A 22,946-nucleotide genomic window follows, 5' to 3' on the forward strand; every position below is an offset into this window, starting at 1 on the left:
TAATCATTAGTTATGTGAGTTGGTAATGTAGCTTTAACATTTTATTTTATTTTTTCTTTTAGCCAAGGGAAGAGATGGTATTGAGTGGAAAATATAAATCTGGAGAACAAATTCTTCGTTTGGCCAATGAGAGATTTGCTGTTCCAGAAATACTTTTTAATCCTTCCGATATAGGCATTCAAGAAATGGGAATTCCAGAAGCTATTGTCTATTCAATTCAGAACTTACCTGAAGGTACATAACTAGTATAGTGAATTATTGAAGAATAAGGGTATTTCTGACAATCATAAATTCAATGAACTCTTTCATTTGAGTAACTTCAAGAAAGTAGCAAATCTGTTTTATTTGTGGAGATTTCCAGATCCCATATTGCGCTTTAATAATTCCTGCTTGACTGTCCTATATTATAAACTTGATATAGGAGAAGTTGTTATAGTGTATTTAAACTTGAAGAAATGTATTTCCCCAAGAAGTGTTAAATTGCCTCATCTATTTCAGAAAAGTTTCAATTTAACACGGATCTGCACTGAATAAAAATTCATAACAGTTTAATGGTTTTCAGCTATTGATGGGACTGATTTATTCAAGTTTCAGAGTACTTTTATATTTTATCTTCTTAGTTCATAGGGAACAGCAGGTATCAGAAAATTTAACACATACAGTGTGTTTTCCTCTCATTAAAAAAATTATGCTATTACCTTAACATAATTATTTCACAAGTATTTTTATCTTAATTTCACATTTGATATAAAGTTGCAACTACGATGTTTACAACATTTTGTGCTACCGTGCTTTAATGTTATATCATGAGACTCAATTCAGGGGAACCTTGTCCTCACCTTAGTATTAGGTGGGATGGCTGGCACTTATCAGTTCCTGGTGCATTTCCACATAGTGTTTTCTAGGCTTTTAATACTGGCTAACTTTATGGCACCTAATGTTTACCATCATGTAATATATTAAGTTGTTCATACTTAGATCCTTTCTTTAAATATTATTACAGATTAGGAGTGTTTTTCACTGTCAAAGGTAGGTATTGCAAAATAAACCACTGTCTTAGTGAGATAACATGGAAATGTGGGCTCACAAGTACTCATTTATGCATAGCTTGCACATACATGATAGGAAGCTGCAGTTCAAGTCCCTTAGCTTTTCCTTTTGAAGTCCATGGGGTCATATTTCACTGCATTTAATGTCTCTGAATAAAGCAACTGCATTACAAATCTTAAAATGGACCTCAAAGATTATATGGTCTCTCAACTGGTAACTGTAATCCCTAATTGCTTTTTACCTAATCCCTCATCCAGATCTTTCCAGAAAGATAAATAAACAGATTGTCTAATGCTTTTTGTCTTCCCTTTCTCCACCCCTACCCCTTTTTCTTTTTTAAAGAAATGCAGCCGCATTTTTTTAGGAACATTGTTTTGACAGGAGGAAATTCCCTTTTCCCTGGATTTAGGGATCGGGTTTACTCAGAAGTTCGATGTCTCACTCCAACTGATTATGATGTTTCTGTTGTGCTACCTGAAAAGTAAGTGTTCATTTACATAGAAACAGAACAGGAAATCTTGTAACTAAGTGGTCTACAGGCAGACTTCAGTTGAAAGCCTGGTCCTATCACGTTAGCAAGTTTATTTCATCTATTAGATCATCATTTTATTTGTCTCATCAGAATTATAAACTTAATATTTCAGTGAATTAGATAGGATTAAGTATAGAGTGTCAACCATAACATTTGCTATAGAATGAGTGCTCAGTTAATGTAAGATCACTTATATATAGTAAACAAGTCCTTATTTTTATAGACAGAAAATAAGATTATTATCTGTTTGATTTATCAGAGATGTATCATTTGTTGAAAGCTTCTATTAAGAATAGAAATTTAAGAATTGAGCCATCAAGATAAGTATGTCAGGGTAGGTGTTTGGCCTGGTTTTTGAGATGACTTTGTCCTGTATTGGGGTACTTGAGTTTGTTTCCTGTCTCCAGTTTCAATTCAGACCCTGGGAAGCAGTGGTGTTGGCTTAAGTAATGGGGCTCCTTCCATTGTGGTGGAGACCTGCTAGTGCCTAGCTCCTACTTCCACCCCAGTCCAGCCCAGCCATTGCACACATTTAGGGGATGAACCTAGTGGACAAGAGCTCTCTTTGCCTATTTGTCTGTCTCCTGAATGAAAAAGTAAATAGAGATGAATTACTTCAATTCGTAAGTTATTTTGGATTTCTAAAAAAATTTTAAATGTTTTAAATGAATATATTCATCTGACATTTTAACTTATAGGTCAAAATTTTTTTAAATTATTTATTTGAAGGAGTTACAGAGACAAAGGGGGGGGGGGAGAGAGAGAAATAGAGAGAGAGAGAGAGAGAGAGAGAGAGGTCTTCCATTTGCTGGTTCACTACCCAAGTGGTCGCAATGGCTGGAACTGCACTGATCTGAAGCCAGGAGCCAGGAGTTTTTTCTGGGTCTCCCACACCGGTGCAGGGGCCCAAGGACTTGGGGCATCTTCTGCTTTCCCAGACCATTGCAGAGAGCTGGATTGGAAGAGGAGCAGCCAGGACTCAAACTGGTGCCCATATAGGGGTGCCAGCACAGCAGGAAGTGGCGTTATGTATATGCCACACTGCTGGCCCCTGGTCAAAACTTTTTATGTCTACCACCTACCTTATTTATGAGCGAAAGCAGCATCACTTTTACTTAAGCTATAAAAAAAATTAAGGTGGTACTTTAGAGCTGGAAGAAGTGCTTGTAGATCATCCTATTCAGTCCTTATTTCTTTATTGGTAAATATATTTGTAAATAAAGAAACATGGGCTCATGACTTGGCAAGTGCCTTAACATTGAGTTATGAGCAGTGATCAAATTAAAACTTAGTTCATTGGCCGGTGCTGTGGTGTGGCAAGCAAAGCTGGCTCCTGCAGTGCTGACATCCCATATGGGTGCCAGTGCAAGTCCTGGCTGCTCCACTTCCAATCCAGCTCTCTGCTATGGCCTGGGAAAGAGTAGAAGATGGTTCAAGTCCCTGGGCCCCTGCACCCACGTGGGAGACTTAGAGGAAGCTCCTGGCTCCTGGCTTCCAATCGGCTCATCTCTGGCTGTGTGTTCACTTGGGGAATGAACCAGTGGATGGAAGACCTCTCTCTCTCTCTCTCTGCCTATGTCTCTCTGTAACTCTGACTTTCAAATAAATAAATATTAAAAAAAAAAAAAAAACTCAGTTCACTTACTTTATTTTTTTGAAAGGCCAAGCTGCAGAGAGAGGGAAAGAGGAGAGAGAGGTCTTCCATCCACTGGTTCATTCCCTAAATGGCTGCAGGCCAAAGCAAGGAGCCAGATGCTTCTTCCAAATCTCCCATATGGGTATAGGGGCCCAAGCACCTGAGCCATCCTCTGCTGCTTTCCCAGGCATGTTAGCTTAACCTGCTATGCCACAATGCTGGCTCCAGTTCTCTTAGTTTAATTCGGAGTGCTTACCAAAATATGTGTTTAAGTAACCCATCCCTAATTTTAGAGGCAGAGTTTGCAAACAACACCCTACATACTTGACTGGAATTAATGTAGAGTTTTGTTTTAAAATTAAAGTAGAATTTCCCCAAATCAACAGCAGTTAATAGAAGGTCCTATCTGTATCACTTTTACTGCTATCAGATAAAGAAATAAAAAGTTGTTAGATTTTTAGAATGATTTTTATCAGCATTAATGTTCATGTACTTTTTTTTTTTTTTTAGTAGATGTATTTTATTTATTTGAAAGGCAGACTTACAGAGAGAGAGAGGGAAGAGGCAGGTCTTCTATCCATTGGTTCACTCCCCAAATGGCCACAATGGCCAGTTAGGTCAGGCTGAAGCCAGGAGCCTGGAACTCCATAAGGGTCTCTCACATTGTGGCAGGAACCTAAATACTTTGTCCATCTTCTGCTGCTTTCCTAGGCACATTAGCAGGGAGCTGGATCAGAAGTTGAGCAGCCAGGACTTGAACTGGCACTCATGGGATGCCGGCATTGTAAGTGGTGGCTGAAATCACTGTACCACAATGCCAGCTCTCATAATTAGAGTAAGAAGCATATTGGATGTTTATTCTACAGGCATATATTACAGCCAAGGGACCCACAGAACTAGATTTTATTCTTTCACTCGGTAAATCCTTATTGTGCAACTGCTTATATATTTTTTAAATATATATATTTATGTATGAGAGGTCTACAGACAGTTCATGGAAAATGCATATTAACTTTTAGTTCTTTTTTTCAGGAATTTTATAAAGCCCCCTCATATAAATAAATGTATTTTTATAAAAGATGAGGAAATGCACTACTCATGATAAGGAATATGTGTGGATTAACTTTTTTTCTGTACCTTTTTCATATTTGAAGCTCTGAATTGGGGGAGTATAATGGTAGAAACATAGAAATACAAAGTATAGGGGTTGGTGCCATGGCTCACTTGGTTAATCTTCTGCCTGAGGCGCCGGCACCCCATATGGGTGCCGGGTTCTGGTCCCAGTTGCTCCTCTTCCAGTCCAGCTCTCTTCTGTGGTCCGGGAAGGTAGTGGAGGATGGCCCAAGTGCTTGGGCGCCTGCACCTGCGTGGGAGACCAGGAGGAAGCCCCTGGCTCCTGGCTTCGGATTGGCGTAGCTCCGGCCGTAGCAGCCGTTTCGGGGGTGAACCAATGCAAGAGAGACCTTTCTCTCTGTCTCTTCTCTCTCACTGTCTAACTATCTGTCAAATAAAAAAAAAAAAAATACGTAGGAATACAAAGTATAACCTTGATTGTAGATAGCAAAATCAAACTAAATATTTTATCCACTCTAATTTTTTTATTGTTTCTCCTACAATATAAATGTTTATTATTGGCCGGCGCCACGGCTCAATAGGCTAATCCTCCGCCTAGCGGCGCCAGCACACCGGGTTCTAGTCCCGGTTGGGGCACCGGATTCTGTCCTGGTTGCCCCTCTTCCAGGCCAGCTCTCTGCTATGGTCCGGGAGTGCAGTGGAGGATGGCCCAAGTGCTTGGGCCCTGCACCCCATGGGAGACCAGGAGAAGCACCTGGCTCCTGCCTTCAGATCAGCGCGGTGTACCGGTTGCAGCGCGGCGGCCATTGGAGGGTGAACCAATGGCAAAGGAAGACCTTTCTCTCTGTCCACTCTGCCTGTCAACAAAAAATGTTTATTATTTACTGTATTTTCCAAATGTTTGACTTATTAGAAGCAACAAAGTGTATCAGCAGAAGCACAGCCTGGAAAACAATTCTGGATTAAACCCTTGGTCCATACCGAATCAGTTCTGGTCTGAACCTCATTTTCCAAATTTCTAAAATGGGAATTCTGATAGATGTTTCATGGGTTACTGTGAGAATTAAGATGATGTTTCTCTGCCACAAACAGACTTTAGTATCAGTTACAATATTCTTTTTCCTTTTAGGCACCTTCAGATAATTTGCTTGTTTCCTGTTCTTGTAATAGAAGTAGAGGGCCCAGAAGGGGGAAAACAACAGTATTTTGTGGTAGTGAACAAGATCTTTCTTTTTGAGTTTTCTCTGCTCATGTGAAACTTACACTTATTTCTAAACCTTAAATGATTTTCCGTGAAGTTGGGTAGAGCTTGCCACATTTTAATTACTAATGTTTCAATCATTTTACTTGTTAATTTCTATAAATCATCAGTTGATTTCTATAAGATCATCTGGATTCATTTATTTTATGTTTACTTTCAGTCCTATTACTTATGCCTGGGAAGGTGGAAAATTGATATCAGAGAACGATGATTTTGAAGATATGGTGGTAACAAGAGAAGACTATGAAGAAAATGGACATAGTATCTGTGAAGAGAAATTTGATATATAACAAACATTTCTGAATGAAAATCGTGACTAGTTGTGACTGAAAGGTTTACTATCAACTTTCCTTTAGAATTGGTTAAGGACCTGTGTTATCTTTCACCCTAAGATAAAGTCTTAACTAAATCCTTTGACCCATGGCTAATTTTCACAGTCTTCTTAGCTACATTATTACAATAATCTGTAACTTAGTTCATAATTTTATTTAGAAATTGGACTGCCATGCAATACTTATGAGAATATGTTATATGAAAGAGGGCATGTTTTTTAAGTCTAATTCTTCATTGCCAGGAGCATACACTAAACTTTTTCATTGGTCTGTTTTACTTAGTAGGTAATTTTTCATTACTTTACTAGGAGTTGGCCAAAGTGTTTACGGGATAATATGATTTCTCTCTCATAGATCCAAGTATTTTATTTAAAAATCATTATTTGTATTTATACATAATAAAGTTGGAAAGACTATGTGTAATGTTTATTTTTCACTTAGAATGAATGAGTGGAGACCAAAGCCTATTTACTAAAGACTTTTAAAAATTTTTTATTTATTTATTTGAAGGTCAGAGTTACAGAAAGAGAAGAAGACTGATATATATATATATATATATATATATAGAGAGAGAGAGAGAGAGAGAGAGAGAGCGAGCTTCCATCTACTGGTTTATTCCCTAGATGGCTGCAATTGCCAAGGCTGAGCCAGGCTACAGCCAGGAGCTTCATCTGGGTCTCATGTGAGTGGCAGGGGCCCAAACACTTGGGCCATCTTCCACTGCTTATCCCAAGCCATTATTAGGGAGCTGGATTAGAACTGGAGCAGCCAGGACACGAACCAGCATCACAGGCAACAGGTTTATCTGCCACGCCACAACAGCAGCCCCACTACTAAAGACTTTTTGATCACTGCTATGTTGGCAGAAATGTATTATTTCACTCATAAAAGTACTATACTGCTTTATTTGAAGTAACTCAGTTCAAAAATTCAATACAAATGTTAGCAATTATTTTACAAACTCTTAGGTAAACAAATTTTTAAGTTATTAAAGAACAGCTTTGTGATGTAAGGAAACACCTGACAGTGACATTAGTGGAGTAGATACTCATTTGACTATTTTCCTCAAAATAAAAGGCATCATCAGGACAGAAAAAATAAAATCTAAGGAAAAGCTAACCTAACAGCTTTATGAAGGATACAAGCCAGGAAAATGCAGGAATCTTGGTTATAGGAACTGAGGCTCCTTCTAGAGTTTTGCCCTCAAAATAGCGCCTATATTTTACATTTTATGTCATTGTGCTCGGGACCAAATTCCTAGCAGTCTGTTTATCCTTGCTAGGGTCACAGACCACCCCCATGGATTGAGGGGCTTTGATGGGTCAGTCTTAACTGACATGGCCTAGAGTGAAAGAAGGGAATTTCCCAAATGAAAATAGAACAGATGAAGGTTGGGCAGGGTGAAAGAGCTGTCCATTCCAATCAAAGTTGGATTATGTTGGTTTAGGATCTGGTCAGTCATTTCTAGACCTAGTCTGCTTGTCAAACTGATTACCTAATCTATAGGCAGTGTAGCAGAAGCAGCTGGTGGCCTAAAAAGTTTTGGCAGCTAAATAGTGTAGGTGTGCTAGAACTTCAAGATGATGTGGATGGAGGTAAGAAGGGAAGTGCTTATTTAAGAGACTTTCCTTGATTTCATTCTTAACAGGCAGAATGCTGTCACTTCCACGTAGGTGTTTTTCCTGTGAGGAACTGGATCATCCCTCAAAGCTGCATTCCCTAAACTTGATCCAATATAATGTCTCCTGTTCTGTACCACAGAGAATGGTAGTGTTTACTACAGTAAACTAGTTTCTGGACAGTTTATATATTGTAGTCCTGATTTTTTGAGACCCCTAAAATCATTTCTAAAGTTATTGAACATAAACTCTAAAATGTTATCACTGGTATTAAAGCTTCCGTCCACTTCAACACCTACCTAAATTTGAAAACTATTGCTAACAATTGAGATTGTTTTAGTATACTTTATTTCAAAGAGAACATTTAACAATATCTGAGGAGATACACTGAAGATCTCTATTATTTTGGGAAAATATCTTAACAGTGTTTGAATTCAGTGGTTATTGGCTCAACAGATCTTCCTCCCTCCTCTACCTGTCCCATGTTGCGTTGAACTCTACCCATGGGGAGGGGTGGGAGCTAAAATGAGATGAGGAAGGAATACACAGGGAGCACTTCAGTGTTGCAAGGGAATTTTAAAAAGTTCATGGAAATAGATAATGTATTTTGGTACAAAAATATCAAAATTCATAATTTCATAGTATGCATTTTCCATAAACAGTTGAGAGACCCTTAATATGCATGGGTTTTAAAGATTTTTGCACCAAAATAAATATTTTAATTCTATTTTTCTATGAACTTTTTGAAGTATTTGTATTATTTCTTAAGTTGGGTTATGATTACACGGATGTTCATTCCATCAAATTCTGTATTGTGTGCACAAAGTAGTTAATATTTTGTTAGAAAATTAAGTGATTCTAGGAAACAAAAAGGGTGCTGATCATGGAACAAATGGAAATTTCTAAAAGGTAGGGAAAAAAATGAAATTGTTAGAGAAACAAGAAGAAGAAACAGCCCAATCAGAGTAAATTAAGAAAATTCCTTGGCTGGTGTTCTACCTACTCAATCTACATGCGGTTTGAGTCCTGGCTGCTCCCCTTCTGATCCAGCTCCCTGCTAATTGCCTGGGAAAACAGCAAAAGATGGCTCAAATGCTTGGGCCCCTGCACACATGTGGGAAATCTGGGTAAAGCTGCTGGTTCCTGGCTTTGGTCTGGCCCATCCCCAGTCATTGCAGCCATTTGGGCAGACTGGAGATTCTGGGGGCTGGCACTGTGGCACAGCAGATGAAAGCCCCAGTTTGCAGTGCTGGCATCCCACATGGGCACCAGTTCGAGTCTCGGCTTCCATCTTCCGATCCAGCTCTTTGCTATGGCGTGGGAAAACAGTGGAAAATGGCCCTAGTCCTTAGGCCCCTGCTCCCGCATGGGAGACCCAGAGGAAGCTCTTGGCTCCTGGCTTTGGATCAGCTCAGCTCTGACCATTGCAGTCATTTGGGGAGCGAAACAGTGGAATGGAAGACCTCTCTGGCTCTAACTCTCTAACTCTGTCTTTCAAATAAATAAAATAAAAAAATTTTTTAAAGAGATTCTGTCTCTCTGTGCCCCACCTCACTGTAACTCTACTTTTCAAGTACACAAATAAAGTACATCATATGAAAGAATATTCCCATGATATAGAAGGTCACGGGAGAACCATTAAAAAGGATGAATTGGGGGGCCAGCTCTGTTGGTTCCAAAAGAAAATTGGCACAAGCACGAGGGTGGGGAGGAGAAATGATTACAAAAGGATTTAAATACTAGGAGGCCAAGATCCCTGGGGACGATCTTGCACACTGGTTACTATATAGTCTTTTTGAATTTTTCCCTTTTGCCAGTTATATATTTGGCCTTCAGAAGACTTCATTCTAGGCAAGGACAATTGATCATCTAAACTCTAGGCCCTCTCTGGTGCGTGGTGAATTTGGAAGCTACTTGTGTAACTGTTAGCTTCAGAACTAATCTACCTCTGCTAATAAGAGTCACTGAACAAAACACCAAGCTGCTGCTACCATGTAGCCACTGAATAAAGCAAGATGCTACCACTATAATTCACATCTGTATAATGGATGTCTTGTACCTGTCTCTCCACTTAATTCACCTCCAAGTTTGTTTTCTGTTCTTTTTCTTTCTTTTTAAATACTCATTTATTGAATTGAAAAGAGATGAGAGCGAGTGAGCGAGCGAGTGAGCTTCCATCTGCTGGTTCTCTTCCCAAATGGGCTGGGCCAGACTGAAGCTAGGAGCCAGGAGTTTCTTCCAGGTCTCACACAAATGCAGGGGCCCAAGCATTTGGAACATATTCTGCTGCTTTCCCAGGTGCACTTGCAGGGAGCTGGACTGGAAGTAGAGCAGCTGAGTCTTGAACCAGCACACATATGGGATGCTGGCACTGCAAGCAGTGGCTTAACCTTGTATGCCATGGTGCCAGTCCCCAATTTTAAGTTTTATACAAATGCATATGAGCAGTTTTAGGTAAATCACATCCAGAACCCAGGCTATAAGGTGGAAAATGAGGATTTTTGGCTTCCTAGTCTCTGAAAGTTTAGGAAGAGACATTACAAGGAAATTAGAATAGATCTTAAGCAACAGTAACCACAGTATCTAGTCAAGTCAGTATTTTACGACTGGGGACAAAATAAAAACTTGGTAAGAAAACAGATCACAGCAGCACCCTAAAAACCTTTCTAAAAGAACTGCCTAAGTACTTGGGCCATCTTCTGCTGCCTCCTCAGTCACATTAACAGGAAGTTGGATTGGAAGCAGAGCAGCCAAGACTCAAATCAGTGCTCCAATATGGGATTCCTGAGTCGTAGATGGCAGCTGAATCCACTGTGCCACAACGCTGGACCAGGTCCTTCTTTTCAAACTTCTTGCTAATGCATGCACTGGGAGTCAGAAGGTGATGTTCAAATACTTGGGTTCCTGCCACTCACGTGGGAGACCTCAACTGAATTCTGGGCTCCTGGCCAAACCCTGGATGTTGGGGGCATTTGGATAGTGAACCAATTGATAGGAGATCTCTCTCTCTCTGCCTTTCAAATAAATGTTTGTTTGTTTGTTTTTTTAAATAGGCCAAGGATGCTAAAAACTCACCATTAGCGAATCACTAAAATTGATACATCTAGAAAGATTTTATATAGCTATTCTTTTATTTGTTGTGCTTTATTTCCAAAATAAGAACTATTAAGATTGTCACTAGAAATCATTTTAAATTTAGTTTAGGACTAATATTTTGGAACAAAGTATCTGTGTAACTAGTAATTCTGTTTATAAAAATTGAATAAATATCTATTTACATATATTGAAAATGTGAATGAACACAACTTGAAAAATATTGAGATGGACAATTTATAAAATTCTATAGTTCAGCATTTTGGTTACTACTTAATGCTTCTATAATTATTTAAATTTAAGTTTTCCTTGTTTTTTTATTGCCTACTGTTTTTTGAATACTTATCCTTCTTTCTTAGATTTATTATCACTCCAGGTTCTACCTTTCTACACACATGTCAAACTACACTCCAGCACACGTACCCTTACTAATCAGGGATACTGACTGTCATATAGAACAATAATAAATATATACCCACACATTGCAATATACAACTTTTCATGTATGCATAAACACACATCCTGAGATGAATATGTATAAAGTGCCTTTTATCAAACCCATCTCTTCCTGCATCCCAGTTCCATTTCTAGGAATGCTCTCAAAAATTCCTCTCTGTTGGCAGGTGTTGATGCCCACATTCCATAACAGAGTGTCGGTTCAAGTCCCAGCTGCTCTGCTTCCAATCCAGCTTCCTGCTAATGCATCTGGGAAGCAGCAGATGATGACTCAAGTACTTGAATTCCTTCTACCCATGTAGAAGACTCAGATGGAGTTACTGGCTCCTCACTTAAGCCTGGCCCAGTCTTGGCTGTTGTGACCATTTGGGGAAATGAAAGGAAAAGACCTGGACCAGCGTTGTGGCACAGTGGATAAAGTTGCCATCAGCAGGTGGAAAATCTCTCTTTTCTGCTTCTCTCAGATATCAGGCTCAACTTCAAGTACAGCATGAGCAAGTGGGAATTGATAGCCAAGAATTGGGAAGTGGGATGAGAGTCTGCGATGGTTTGGATGTTTCCCGAAATTTCATGTGTTAAAAACTTAATCCTCACCTTCCTGGTGAGGAATGCCATTATCACAGGAGTGAGTTACTTATACAATGATTGGGTGCCTGATAAAAGAATAAATTAAGGGCCGGTGGCATGGCTCACTTGGCTAATCCTCCACCTGTGGCGCTGATATCCTGGGTTCTAGTCCCGGTTGGAGTGCCATATTCTGTCCCCGTTGCTCCTCTTCCAGTCCAGCTCTCTGCTGGGAAGGCAGTGGAGGATGCCCCAGGTGCTTGGGCCCCTGCACCCGCATGGGAGACCAGGAGGAAACAGCTGGCTCCTGGCTTCAGATTGGATCGGCGCAGCATGCCGGCCATAGCTGCCATTTGGGGGGTGAACCAACAGAAGGAAGACCTTTCTCTCTGTCTCTCTCTCTCACTGTCTAACTCTGCCTGTCAAAAAAAAAAAAAAAAAAAAAAAGAATAAATTTAGCTCCTTTGCTCTACCCTTTGTGCTCTCTTCTCTTCTATCTTCCGTCATCAGATGATGCAAAGTTCTTTGCCAAATGCTGGCTCCTTGATCTTGGACCTCCTAGCTTCTAGAACTGCAAAAAACAAATCTATTTTTTTTTTTTTATCAAATTACCAAGTCTCAAGTATTCTGCTATAGCAGCATAGGGACAATTTATGGAAAATTACCAACAGAAAAAAAGCCCAGGTAATCAGACATCACCTAGGAAATGGACAAGGATGAGAAACTTGAACAAATGTAGAGGATGATCAGGAATTGAGGTTGAGGTTCTTGCTAAAATTATATTTTACAAGGAAATGCATAGATGGGCCCAAGAAAAGTTCAAGAGCCTCACTGAAGTTTGGTCCAGCAAAGAATCTTTGTAATATTTGAGACTGTGAATAATCTAAGAAGTATAAACAATATCTCACATATCATGAATCAGTCTTAATTCTCATGACAACTTTTCATGAATATTCTAACAGCACATATGCTTTTCAGGCATTGGAACTGGATTTTATTTATTTACAAGGGGGAAAAATGCTTTGCATATAAAGTCTCTCCAAAATGTTTGGCTTAAAGTTGAGACTATACCTTGAGAAATTTAATTTTTTAAGCCTATTAACTGTAATTTATGGAGCTGTCATTAGGTGGCGTGGCACTGCTAGGTTTGAAATTTCTCTTTAGAAATTAATGATTTGGAGCCTTCAAAAACCATTCAGTACAGGTCAATTTTTCTTTAAAAGAAAAAGTTAAATTGAATAGTAGCATATATAATTATTGATCAAAATAAGCTACATTATGACATATCATTCAATTTAAATAATAAAACATTAAAAGCATGTGGAACAACAGTATCTTCCAATAATCTAGTAAACTAAACTGTATTTAACCTGAATCCAGGGTGCTCACTTGCTAATATTTCCCTTTAAACCCAAACAGATCAAGTCATAAATCCAGGTTTCTGACTCCAGAGGTTATACTCTTGTTAATATACCATATACACTCTCCCTTATTTAATACACTGTTCATGGGAAGGTAAAATGTCTATGCATCAAAGAAGGTACCTTCAATATCATCTGATCCAATCTTATAAATCTATGCTTATATATTTTTAGTTTAGAAATTTTTCAAAAAATGGAAACACAAAGGGAAGACATTTGCCTAAGGTTATAAGCTGAGAAGCAGATAAAAGGACATGGTAATATCTTTAAAGCATTTGCCAGGGTATGTGTCATATATAGTGACTGATGACTAGCAATTCCCCACCTAAGTCAGGCTAAACATTAGTAGTGCCTTTCCTAAGAAGGAGACTTTTCCCTCTTCCATTGAAGAGGGTTTGGCTGCAGGTTTCCAATACTTTCCTAGTCTCTCTGGGGCCACCTTCTCAGGTCTTCTATTAATTTCCTCCCCAACTCTAAAAACAGCCATCCACAGGTTAGAGCAGTTATATCTTCTTGTGTCATAGAATTGTGCTTTGTTTTTTGTTTATTTTTTTAAAATGGGAAGAAGCTTAGAAGTCATCTAGTTTAATGCTCTTATTTTAATATCTGAATACTTAAACTAATAGTTTGTTAACAAAATAAAAGCAAAATTTGGAAAAATTTATAAATTTACATCCATAGAGGCCTTTAGTACATTTTGTGAAGAGAAAATCAACACTGTGTTCTTAACGTTCTTGGTCACAATCCCCTTTGAAAATCTGGTGACAGCTATGGAACCTATTCCTAGAAAAATGCCATAAACCCAAATATACAAAATCCTGTCATAATTTCAGAAAGCACAGTGTACTTTTGCTCTCTGAAACCTTTTCATAGACCCTTTGTTAACCTTTTCAAAGAATTCTGATTCTAGGTAGTCAAGTTCAAGACAACTGATACAGTTTTTATATAAAAAGATAAAACTGATTACATCAGTTCAATAGATTTTATTTTTAGGTACCTATGATTTATGCTTTTGTTTCCCTAAGATCAGTGACATAAACTAAAATGACAACTTTTTTTTGTGTTACTTTCAATAGGAATGTTTGAATCTGTAGCCTAAGTCACAGTAAGAGAATGATGCCATAGCATAAACTAACAGAAAGAAACAAAAGACTGAGGGCAAGATAGAGACAGGAAGGGGGACAAAAAGGAAAGGATGAGCAGCAAGGAAAAAGCACAAATACTCTATTGACTAAAGAAGAGTTAGAGAAGGAAAATCATAGTTTTAGCTTTGCATTTATGAATTTTAAATTTGTAGCATTTTAACTCTTCTTCTTTATACATCTTTTCCCATTTTGATAATTCACAGTCTTTTAAATTACAGCAGTCTAAGGGAATAACTTAAAAATTATATTATACTAAGGAAGTGTGTACTTTCTTCAGAGAGCTCATGTATGAAATAGGCCCTTCCTGTGGGTAAGAAATTCTAAGGAAATTAACTTAATATTAGTTACTAATAATAGCAGTGCATTTAGTAAGTGATTTTAGTAGCATAATAATTAAGTGAATCAGCATACATGAAGATTGACTTGTATACCTTTTTAAAATCATCTTTACCATATTTCAAACATGATTATACTTAAAATGCTTTTCTTTGCAGTGTAAGTATGGCAGCTGGAGAAAACCACCAGAGAACTGTACATATTCACAAACTGTAGTTACTTGCACCAGAAATGTCAATTGAAAGCTTCTGGATGGTATTTTTGAAATTCCTTAATTAATTTCTTTTTTTGTTTCAAAGAAATGTTGGGGTCACTATTAATCTCAAGAGCCAACTGGTGAAGACATTCAATTGTCCTTCCCTTTTGTTTTTCAAACTCCTTATGTGTCAAGGGTTGGCAAAATGTGAAGCCTAAAAAAAAAACAAACAAAACAAAAACAAATTATTAAAGTGAGTTAAAAAAATAACTAAAATGTACTTATACAGACTTGCCTTATGTTGGGCTTATTATTTTTCCAAACATGGTAAATAATGTTACGTATGCCCATATTTTCCTTTTTCCAAAGTAATAATTCTGTTTCTTCTTTTATTTTATTTATTTATTTATTTGTTTGGAAGGCAGAGTTACAGAGAGGCAGAGGCAGAGAAAGAAAGAGAGAGATCTTCCATTCGCTAGTTCACTCCCCAGATGGCCAGATTCCCGGAGCTGCACCAATCCAAAACTAGGAGCCTGGGGCCTATTCCAGGTCTCCCATGTGGGTGCAGGGGGCCAAAGACTTGTGCTGTTCTCCACTGCCCTCCCAGGCTATGGCAGAGAGCTGTATTGGAAGTGGAACAGCCAGGACTCAAACCAGCGCCCATATGGGATGCTGGCACTGCAGGTGGCGGCTCCACCTGCTATGCCACAGCGCTGGCCCCAATCCTGTTTCCTTAAAAAGTGCTTTATACTTTAGCAAAACATACATTATTTTATTTTACATGTATTATTTTATTTAATCTCTAATTCCAAGAAGGAAGAAAAGCAAGGAACTACTATCCCAGTTCAAGAGGAATACACAAAGAATTAGTTGGCATGGCTAATAAATTAGAGGCATGTTCAAAACAGGAACAAAGGACTTGGGATGCTATGGCAGGACTGCCTACCACTGCATGAACTGACTTGGCATGTAGTCAGCTGTTTCCCCATGCTCATTGGAGGATGAAGACACCTTAGCTCACACCTTGCCTCCACAAACACTACATCAATTCACAACCAGAGTTAACATTTGAATTCCTGAAGCCCATAAATGTTGGGTATTTTTTCCCTTTATCTTCACTAAAATAGGCTTCAATTAAATACACCTGTGGTGATGCCCTCCAATTATACTGCTTCTAAAAACTTAAACTCCTGTACTCTTTACTCAGAATTGGTAGCTTCAAATAACACCTTACACTTAGTGCTTACCATGTGCCAAGCTTTTGGTGCTTTTTCTCATTAAATCTGCAGTATTCCTTTTTTTTTTTTTTTTTTTTTAACAGGTAGAGTGGACAGTGAGAGAGACAGAGAGAAAGGTCTTCCTTTACCATTGGTTCACCCCACAATGGCTGCTGTGGCCAGCGTGCTATGGCCGGCGCACCGTGCTGATCCGAAGCCAGGAGCCAGGTGCTTCTCCTGGTCTCCCATGCAGGTGCAGGGCCCAAGCACTTGGGCCATCCTCCACTGCACTCCCGGGCCACAGCAGAGAGCTGGCCTGGAAAAGGAGCAACGGGGACAGAATCCAGCGCCCCAACTGGGACTAGAACCCGGGTTGCCGGCGCCACAGGTGGAGGATCAGTCTATTGAGCCGTGGCACCGGCCTAAATCTGCAGTATTCTAAGGTTTAGGTTTGTAGGTATTTTTATCAGTGATTCCTTATTGATAAAGAAATAAAAGCTTGAAACACATGGCTAGCAAGTGGTCAAGCTAGGATCTGCATACAGGGTTTTCCCCTCCCAGGGCCTGGTCTCTACCACTATATAATACTGTTTTTATCTTTGTCAACTCCCTTCAATCTTTGAACATAAAACCTTGATGTGACATTTTCTTTATCAGCCTCCATCCCACTGTCTCTTCTTTCCCATGTTGGATCAGACACATATACATACGTTTTAACCACTGTCTCATCAGTGTGTGTCCTAAATCCTCTTGCACTTCTATCCTTCTGCAATAGCTGACAAAGCTCCAGCTCTTAAATCAATGCTCTCATCCAGAATTCAAGTGCACAGGTGCTCCTAAGAAACAAACTGTCCAACTGGCACCACTAAGATATGTAATCTCCTGCTTCATCTGACTCATCAGTCCATGTACTTGTCCTTTCTTAATCTCTTTTCTCATTCCCCTAACCATGTGTTTCAAACTATTCCCTTCTCATGTCATCCTCAGACAATACAGTCTCCCCCTACTACTTTGCCAAGGGAAAGATTCATCAATTAACAATCTCCATAAACTGCCTACTCTTAACACCTACAGATTTATTTACATCCACAAATACTGTCACCTTTGCTCCAATATCCTTTCTCCCGTTCCAGGAAAACCCTTGATCCTATGCCCTTGAACTAATTTCCTCCTTGCCTGACTTCATCAGCCATCTTTGTTCCTTCAATATCCCCTTCCTTCTGAAGCCTTCCTCTCAGCAGACCAGGTTGCTAAAGTTGATGGGTATTGCCCAGTTCCCCTCTTCTCTGTCTCACGGCTCTGCATTTCTTTACCTGTTCACTCTTCTTAATGCCACTGCAACCTGGCTTTTGCTTCTCAAGCACAAAAACAGTTCCCACCAACTCCGTCCAGATAGTTAGCAGCAGTGCTGATCTTCTGCCACATGGAACCCTCCTGCCTAATAGGTTACTTTTCTTTGACTTTATGGACACAGCTTCAGATCATCTTGTTCCTAAATCCTCTTCTATGTCTCATTCATGGGCTTCTCTTTACCTACTCCTGATTATTGGCATCCCTTACAGTTTTATCCTTGGGTCTCTTCTTTTACTTAACACACCACGAATGACTTCAATTTCTACCACACGCTGATGAACCCACATACTTATTTTTAGCTCCTCTCTCTCCTCTAAGGTTCAAAACTGCATATCCAGTTGACTTGCTGAAAATCTTGATCAGATGGCCCATACAGAACTTAAAATCCCCAGACTCCATCATTTCCCTAAACCTGTTCCTCTTTATCTGTTTTTCTATCTAAACTGGTAGCAGTCACCTCACCTGGAAGCTTGGGTCATTTTTTTTAAAGTTGCATTTCTCCCTAAACCCCAGATGAAATCAAATGTTACCAATTTTATCTCTTAGAAATTTCTCCAACCTGTCCCCTCCTCTTCATTGCCCTCGCCTCTGCCACAGTACGGGCTACAGCATTTCTCACTTACACTCTGTTATTAGCAGTCTCCTAAATAAGACTGCCTGCAGCTCCCCCAGCCAACATGTTCTCTGCACTGCTGCTAGCATGCTGCTCCTAGAATCCTATCTGGCTTTACCACTTTCATAAAAATAACTTTTAATGCTTCCACAACTGCCTGGTGAGTTTGCTGACTGCTAAAGGAGGCCCTGCATGAGCTGATACCTATCCATATCTCTAGGGCTTACCTCTTTCACTCACACTATCCTCTATCTAAATATATTCACCTCTACTCCTTGGTTTTAACCCTCCTCACTCATTTTTAAGATTCCTGCTGGGAATTATCTCTTCACATCAAGTCTGATACCCTCAAACTAGGTCAGGTAATCCTTATCCAGACTTTTCTTTTTTCTTTTTTTTTTTTTGACAGGTAGAGTTATAGTCAGAGAGATAGACAGAGAGAAAGGTCTTTCTTCTGTTGGTTCACGCCCCAAATGGCCACTATGGCCGGCACTGCGCCATTCCGGAGCCAGGAGCCAGGTGCTTCCTCCTGGTCTCCCATGTGGGTGCAGGGGTCCAAGCACCTGGGGCATCCTCCACTGCATTCCTGGGCCACAGCAGAGAGCTAGACAGGAAGAGGAGCAACCGGGACCAGAACCCAGCACCCATATGGGATGCTGGCACCTTAGGTGGAGGATTAACCAAGTGAGCCACGGCGCCGGCCCCTTTTTTCAGACTTTCATAACCTACTCTGGCAGGACACACACCGATCATGTGAGGAACTTCAAAAAGTTCATGGAAAAATTTAGTAAAAAAAAAAAAAATTTTGGTACAAAAATGATTTGAAATCCCTGCATAATTTTTACAAAATTCACATTTTCCACTAACTTTTAGAAAACCTCTAATATTTTATGACTGGTTTCCATGGCTATTTCTCCATCATCAATTCTTTCTCTGAATTTATCCAATAAATATTTATTAAAATATAAAATGTGCTAGTCCCTTTGAATAGTAAAGCATGAGTTTATTGTAAGCAAGGGCATTATCTTATATATCTTTATATTTGTGATGCTTATACAAAGTCTTGCACATAGTAAATGTTCAAAAAAAATCTAGTGAATAGTTGAATGGATGGATGAATTCCAGCTCTCAGGAGCATTTTTTTAAAGATTTATTTATTTAGTTATTTGAAAGTCAGAGTTACACAGAGAGAGAAGGAAGGCAGAGAGAGAGAAATCTTCCATCCTCTGGATCACTCCCCAATTGGCCGCAAGGGCCGGAGGTGCGCTGATCTGAAGCCAAGAGCCAGGAGCTTCCTCCGGGTCTCCCATGCAGGTACATGGGCCCAAAGACCTGGGCCATCCTCCACTGCTCTCCCAGGTCATAGCAGAGAGCTGTATTGGAAGCAGAACGGCCAGGACTCGAACGGATGCCCATATGGCATATGGGATGCCAGCACTGCAGGTGGCAGCTTTACCTGCGCTATGCCATAGCGCCGGCCCCATCTCAGGAGCATTTTAAATCAACTCTCATGCATTTTAAGGAATCATTTCAAGTATAGGAAAAGGAACATACAACAGAAAGCACATACAATATACAATATACAACATAAAGAATTAAAAAATTCAATTAAGGAGCTGGCACTCTGGTGCAGCAGTTTAAGCTGCCATCTGCAGCACCGGCATCCCGTATTGGCACCAGTTCACGTCCCAGCTGCTCCACTTCCCATCCAGCTCCCTGCTAATGTGCCTGGGAAAGCAGCAGAGAATGGCCCAAGTGCTTAGGAGACCCAGAAGAAGCTCCTGGCTCCTGGCTTTGGACCAGCTCAGCTCCAGATGTTGCAGCCATTTGTGCGGTTAACCAGCAGATGGAAGATCTCTCTCTCTTTCTGTCTTTCCCTCTCTATTTCTCTGTAATTCTGCTTTTCAAAAAAATAAATAAATCTTTTAAAAATTAAATTAATATGTTGATTTAATCTGAATATTAAATATTATTTCACTAAAAGATAAACTTCTAGAAAAAATGAAATAAGATAGCTTCACTTTCCAAATGTTTATAGTTCACAGCACTGCATAAAGCATTTATATGAGGGGACTTCAAAAAGTTCATGGAAAATGAACATCATAAAAAAATATTGGGGCCACTATTGTGGTCTAGCCGGTAAGGCTGCTGCCTGCAACAACAGCATCCCATATGGGCACTGGTTTGAGTCCCTGCTGTTCTACTTCTGATCAAGCTCCCTGCAAGTGTGTCTGGGAAAGCAGCAGAAGATGGCCCAAGTCTTTAGGCCCCTGCACCATGTGGGAGACTGGGAAGAAGTTCCAGGTTCTTGACTTAGGACAGGCCCCACTGTGGCCACTGCAGCCATTTGGGTAGTGAACCAGCAGATGGAAGATTTCTCTCTTTCTCACTCACTTTCTCTTTCTCTGTAAACTCTGCCTTTCAAATAAATAAATAAATCTTTAAAACAAAACAATTATTCATGGATTTCAAAAATTTTTGTAACAAAACAAACTTAACTTTTAATGCCATTTATCTGTGAACTGTTTGAAGTGCCTCGTATTCAAAGCATATTGTTGAATGGAAATGTTAAAATGCTTACAATCTCCCCATGTTCCTCTAAAACCTAAAGTTATGGGGAAAAAATGTGAAAAGCTAGTGCAGTTAATAGCAGTCAACTGAAATTTGTTTTGAAATTAGTAAAATACACTAGAATTAATACCAAAAGATATTAGTTGTAGAATACTTCATTAGTATCACTGTTTGATTCATCAAATAGGATGTATGTGACAATATACTTGTGCCATGTACCCCATATTCAAAGAAGGAAATGAGAGAAAATAGCACCTATTAGCTGAGAAATTCTAATTCAAGCAAATAAATTATGTCCCCTCCGAATTTTTTTTAAGATTAGTAATGTCTTTGAATTTTTATTATTTTTTCAAAAAAAAGTTACCTACCTTTTTCCCCTTTAAAAGTTTTTTTTTATTTGAGAGGCAGAGAGACAGTAAAACAGAGACAGATAGTGAGCATGAACTCCCAACTGCTTGTTCACGCCCCAGTGTCCACAGTAGCTGGAGCTGGGCTGGGGTGGGGCTAAAGCTGGTAGCCAGGAATGCTATCCAAGTCTGCCACATGAGTGGCAAGAATTCAATTATTTGAACCATCATTACCCTCCCAGGGTTTGCATTAGCAGGAAGTGGAGCCAGGAACTGGAGCTAGGAATCGAATCCAGGTACTCCAAGGGACACAGCATCTTACCTGTTAGGCTCAGTGCCTGCCCTGTTACCTACTTTTCCTGTTGGCCATGTCACATAACCTCTCTAACTTCAGTTACCTGATAATAATGGGAAAAATAATAATGGGATAAATATAAGTGGGATAATAATGTTTGTACAGTAGATTATTGTGAATATTAAATAATTTCAGAAATCTACATTAATGTTCAGTGGTGTCTGAAAGTGACTCAGTGTCAGTTAAAATTAAATATGAAATAAACTCAAGTATGTTAATTATAATTGATATTACCTATCAATATAACATTTAATGTTATATAAACATGTTATATAAACATTAAATGTTTAACAACTATACTATGAAACACATTGATATTATCATGCTTGTTTTATAGATGAGGAAACTGAAGCACAAAGGAGTTAATGATTTACCCAGACATTTGGCCTTGGCATTCACAGTTACATCTTTGATGCTTCTTAGTCTCCAAAATGACAATCTCAGAAGATTTGTATTAAAAATATTATATAGTTTTAAAAATTCTAAATTATGGAATCAGCTCAATTGCCACAAGATATTGAGTGACAAGATCTGATGGAGCCTAACAACTGGGAACTTGATATCTTTCTCCATAAAATTTGATCCTTCTCCTACAAAAGTAGAGGGCAGAGCAGAGAGAATGCAAAACAAGAAAGGGAATTTAATAGAGTCAAAAAAAGAAATAACAGAGAACCAAGGAGCATAGAAACAGGCAACCAGTTAATAATAGAAGGGGAGGTGAGAACTGGCAGCAAAAATGAGAAACTGGGTTTCCACCTTCCTTGTACAAGAGGAATCCAACAAAGGGTTTTCAAAAAGAACAAGAGAAGGATTTGTTCTGGAAACAGCAAAAGATAACCTAAATGTTGCCACTTTTATAACATTATATATTTATTGCATATTCATTTTTGGTGCCTTTTCAACTCCCTTTGCCACAACAGTCAATGATACAGGAGGAAAAAATCTGAATCAATACCTGAGATGGCATCTGGATCTTCTCCATGCAGAAGCTTCTTAAGTTTCTTACTGACGAGATCCAGTAAAGTAACGGGTGTCTACATAAAAACAAGTGGTTTCAAATACTTCATATGATTTTTTTTCTAGCTAGGAATTCAACACAAGAAAAAAAAAAAACTGACTATTTTTGACCAATGAGCTAGAAGGACTATAAATGAGGGGATAGGGGCTGTGATGGCTAAAAGCCTGTGAATTATAAAAGTTATGAACACCTGAAATTCTTTTAGCATTATTAAAATCTAATTTTCTATTTTCATATATCAGTGTATTTCAAAAAGCTCATGGAAAATGCATATTATGAGAAAACTACATGTGAGTTTCAAAATTATTTTGTACCAACTTATCTGTTTTTTTAAAAAATATTTGAGATACAGAGAGAAAGAGAGAGAGGGAGAGATAGAGATCCCATCTGCTGTTCACTCCTCATGCCCACAATGGCCAGTGTTGTACAGGGGCTGCAGCCAGGAGCCTGCAATGTGACTGAGTCTCCCATGTAGGAGGCACAAACCCAACTACTTGGGTCATTACCACTGCCTCCTAGGATCTGCAATGGCAAGAAGCTGGAGTCAGAAGATGAGCCAGGAATCAAACCTACGAACTCCAATATAGGATGCTGGTGTCTTAACTGTTAGGATAAACAGATGCTCCCCAATCTTTTAATTCCATTTCCATAAACTTTTTGAAGTACTATTGTATGTACTACATTTGAGATTAGGTTAACATTACCAAAATGTTCTCCTATAATAGTAAAACATATTTGAAGTTTTATAGTAGTACTC

At 39.0% G+C, this 22,946-nt stretch overlaps 2 protein-coding genes across 12 annotated transcripts in view; one reads left to right on the top strand and one right to left on the bottom strand.

Annotated features, from left to right (window-relative positions):
- ACTR6 (actin related protein 6) overlaps window positions 1–6,301 on the top strand; it is a 22,479-nt gene extending 16,178 nt beyond the window's left edge. For both annotated transcript variants that reach the window (XM_002711218.5, XM_051846586.2), the window contains 3 exons: window positions 63–234; window positions 1,393–1,531; window positions 5,714–6,301. In XM_002711218.5, the coding sequence (XP_002711264.1) occupies window positions 63–234; window positions 1,393–1,531; window positions 5,714–5,843 (441 nt within the window). In that variant the 3' untranslated portion in view covers window positions 5,844–6,301. The remainder of the gene's footprint in view (window positions 1–62; window positions 235–1,392; window positions 1,532–5,713) is intronic.
- Window positions 1–22,946, bottom strand: part of DEPDC4 (DEP domain containing 4) — a 109,737-nt gene that overhangs the window by 65,522 nt on the left and 21,269 nt on the right. For 6 of the 10 annotated variants that reach the window (XR_011380225.1, XM_008256941.4, XM_017342051.3 and 3 more), the window contains 2 exons: window positions 22,127–22,205; window positions 14,007–14,929 (listed from right to left, as the gene is read on the bottom strand). The exons of 1 other annotated variant lie outside the window; for it this stretch is intronic. Coding sequence is in view for 6 of the 9 variants with exons in the window: in XM_008256941.4 (XP_008255163.1) it covers window positions 14,754–14,929; window positions 22,127–22,205 (255 nt within the window). In the remaining 3 variants the exon portion in view is untranslated. Of the gene's footprint in view, window positions 1–3,711; window positions 12,189–14,006; window positions 14,930–21,138; window positions 21,215–22,126; window positions 22,206–22,946 lie in introns of those variants that run through there. 3 more of the 10 variants (XR_011380222.1, XR_011380223.1, XM_051846583.2) reach the window with 3 other exon arrangements.

This window comes from Oryctolagus cuniculus, chromosome 11 (assembly GCF_964237555.1).
Source record: "Oryctolagus cuniculus chromosome 11, mOryCun1.1, whole genome shotgun sequence".
Classification (NCBI taxonomy): Eukaryota; Metazoa; Chordata; class Mammalia; order Lagomorpha; family Leporidae; genus Oryctolagus; species Oryctolagus cuniculus.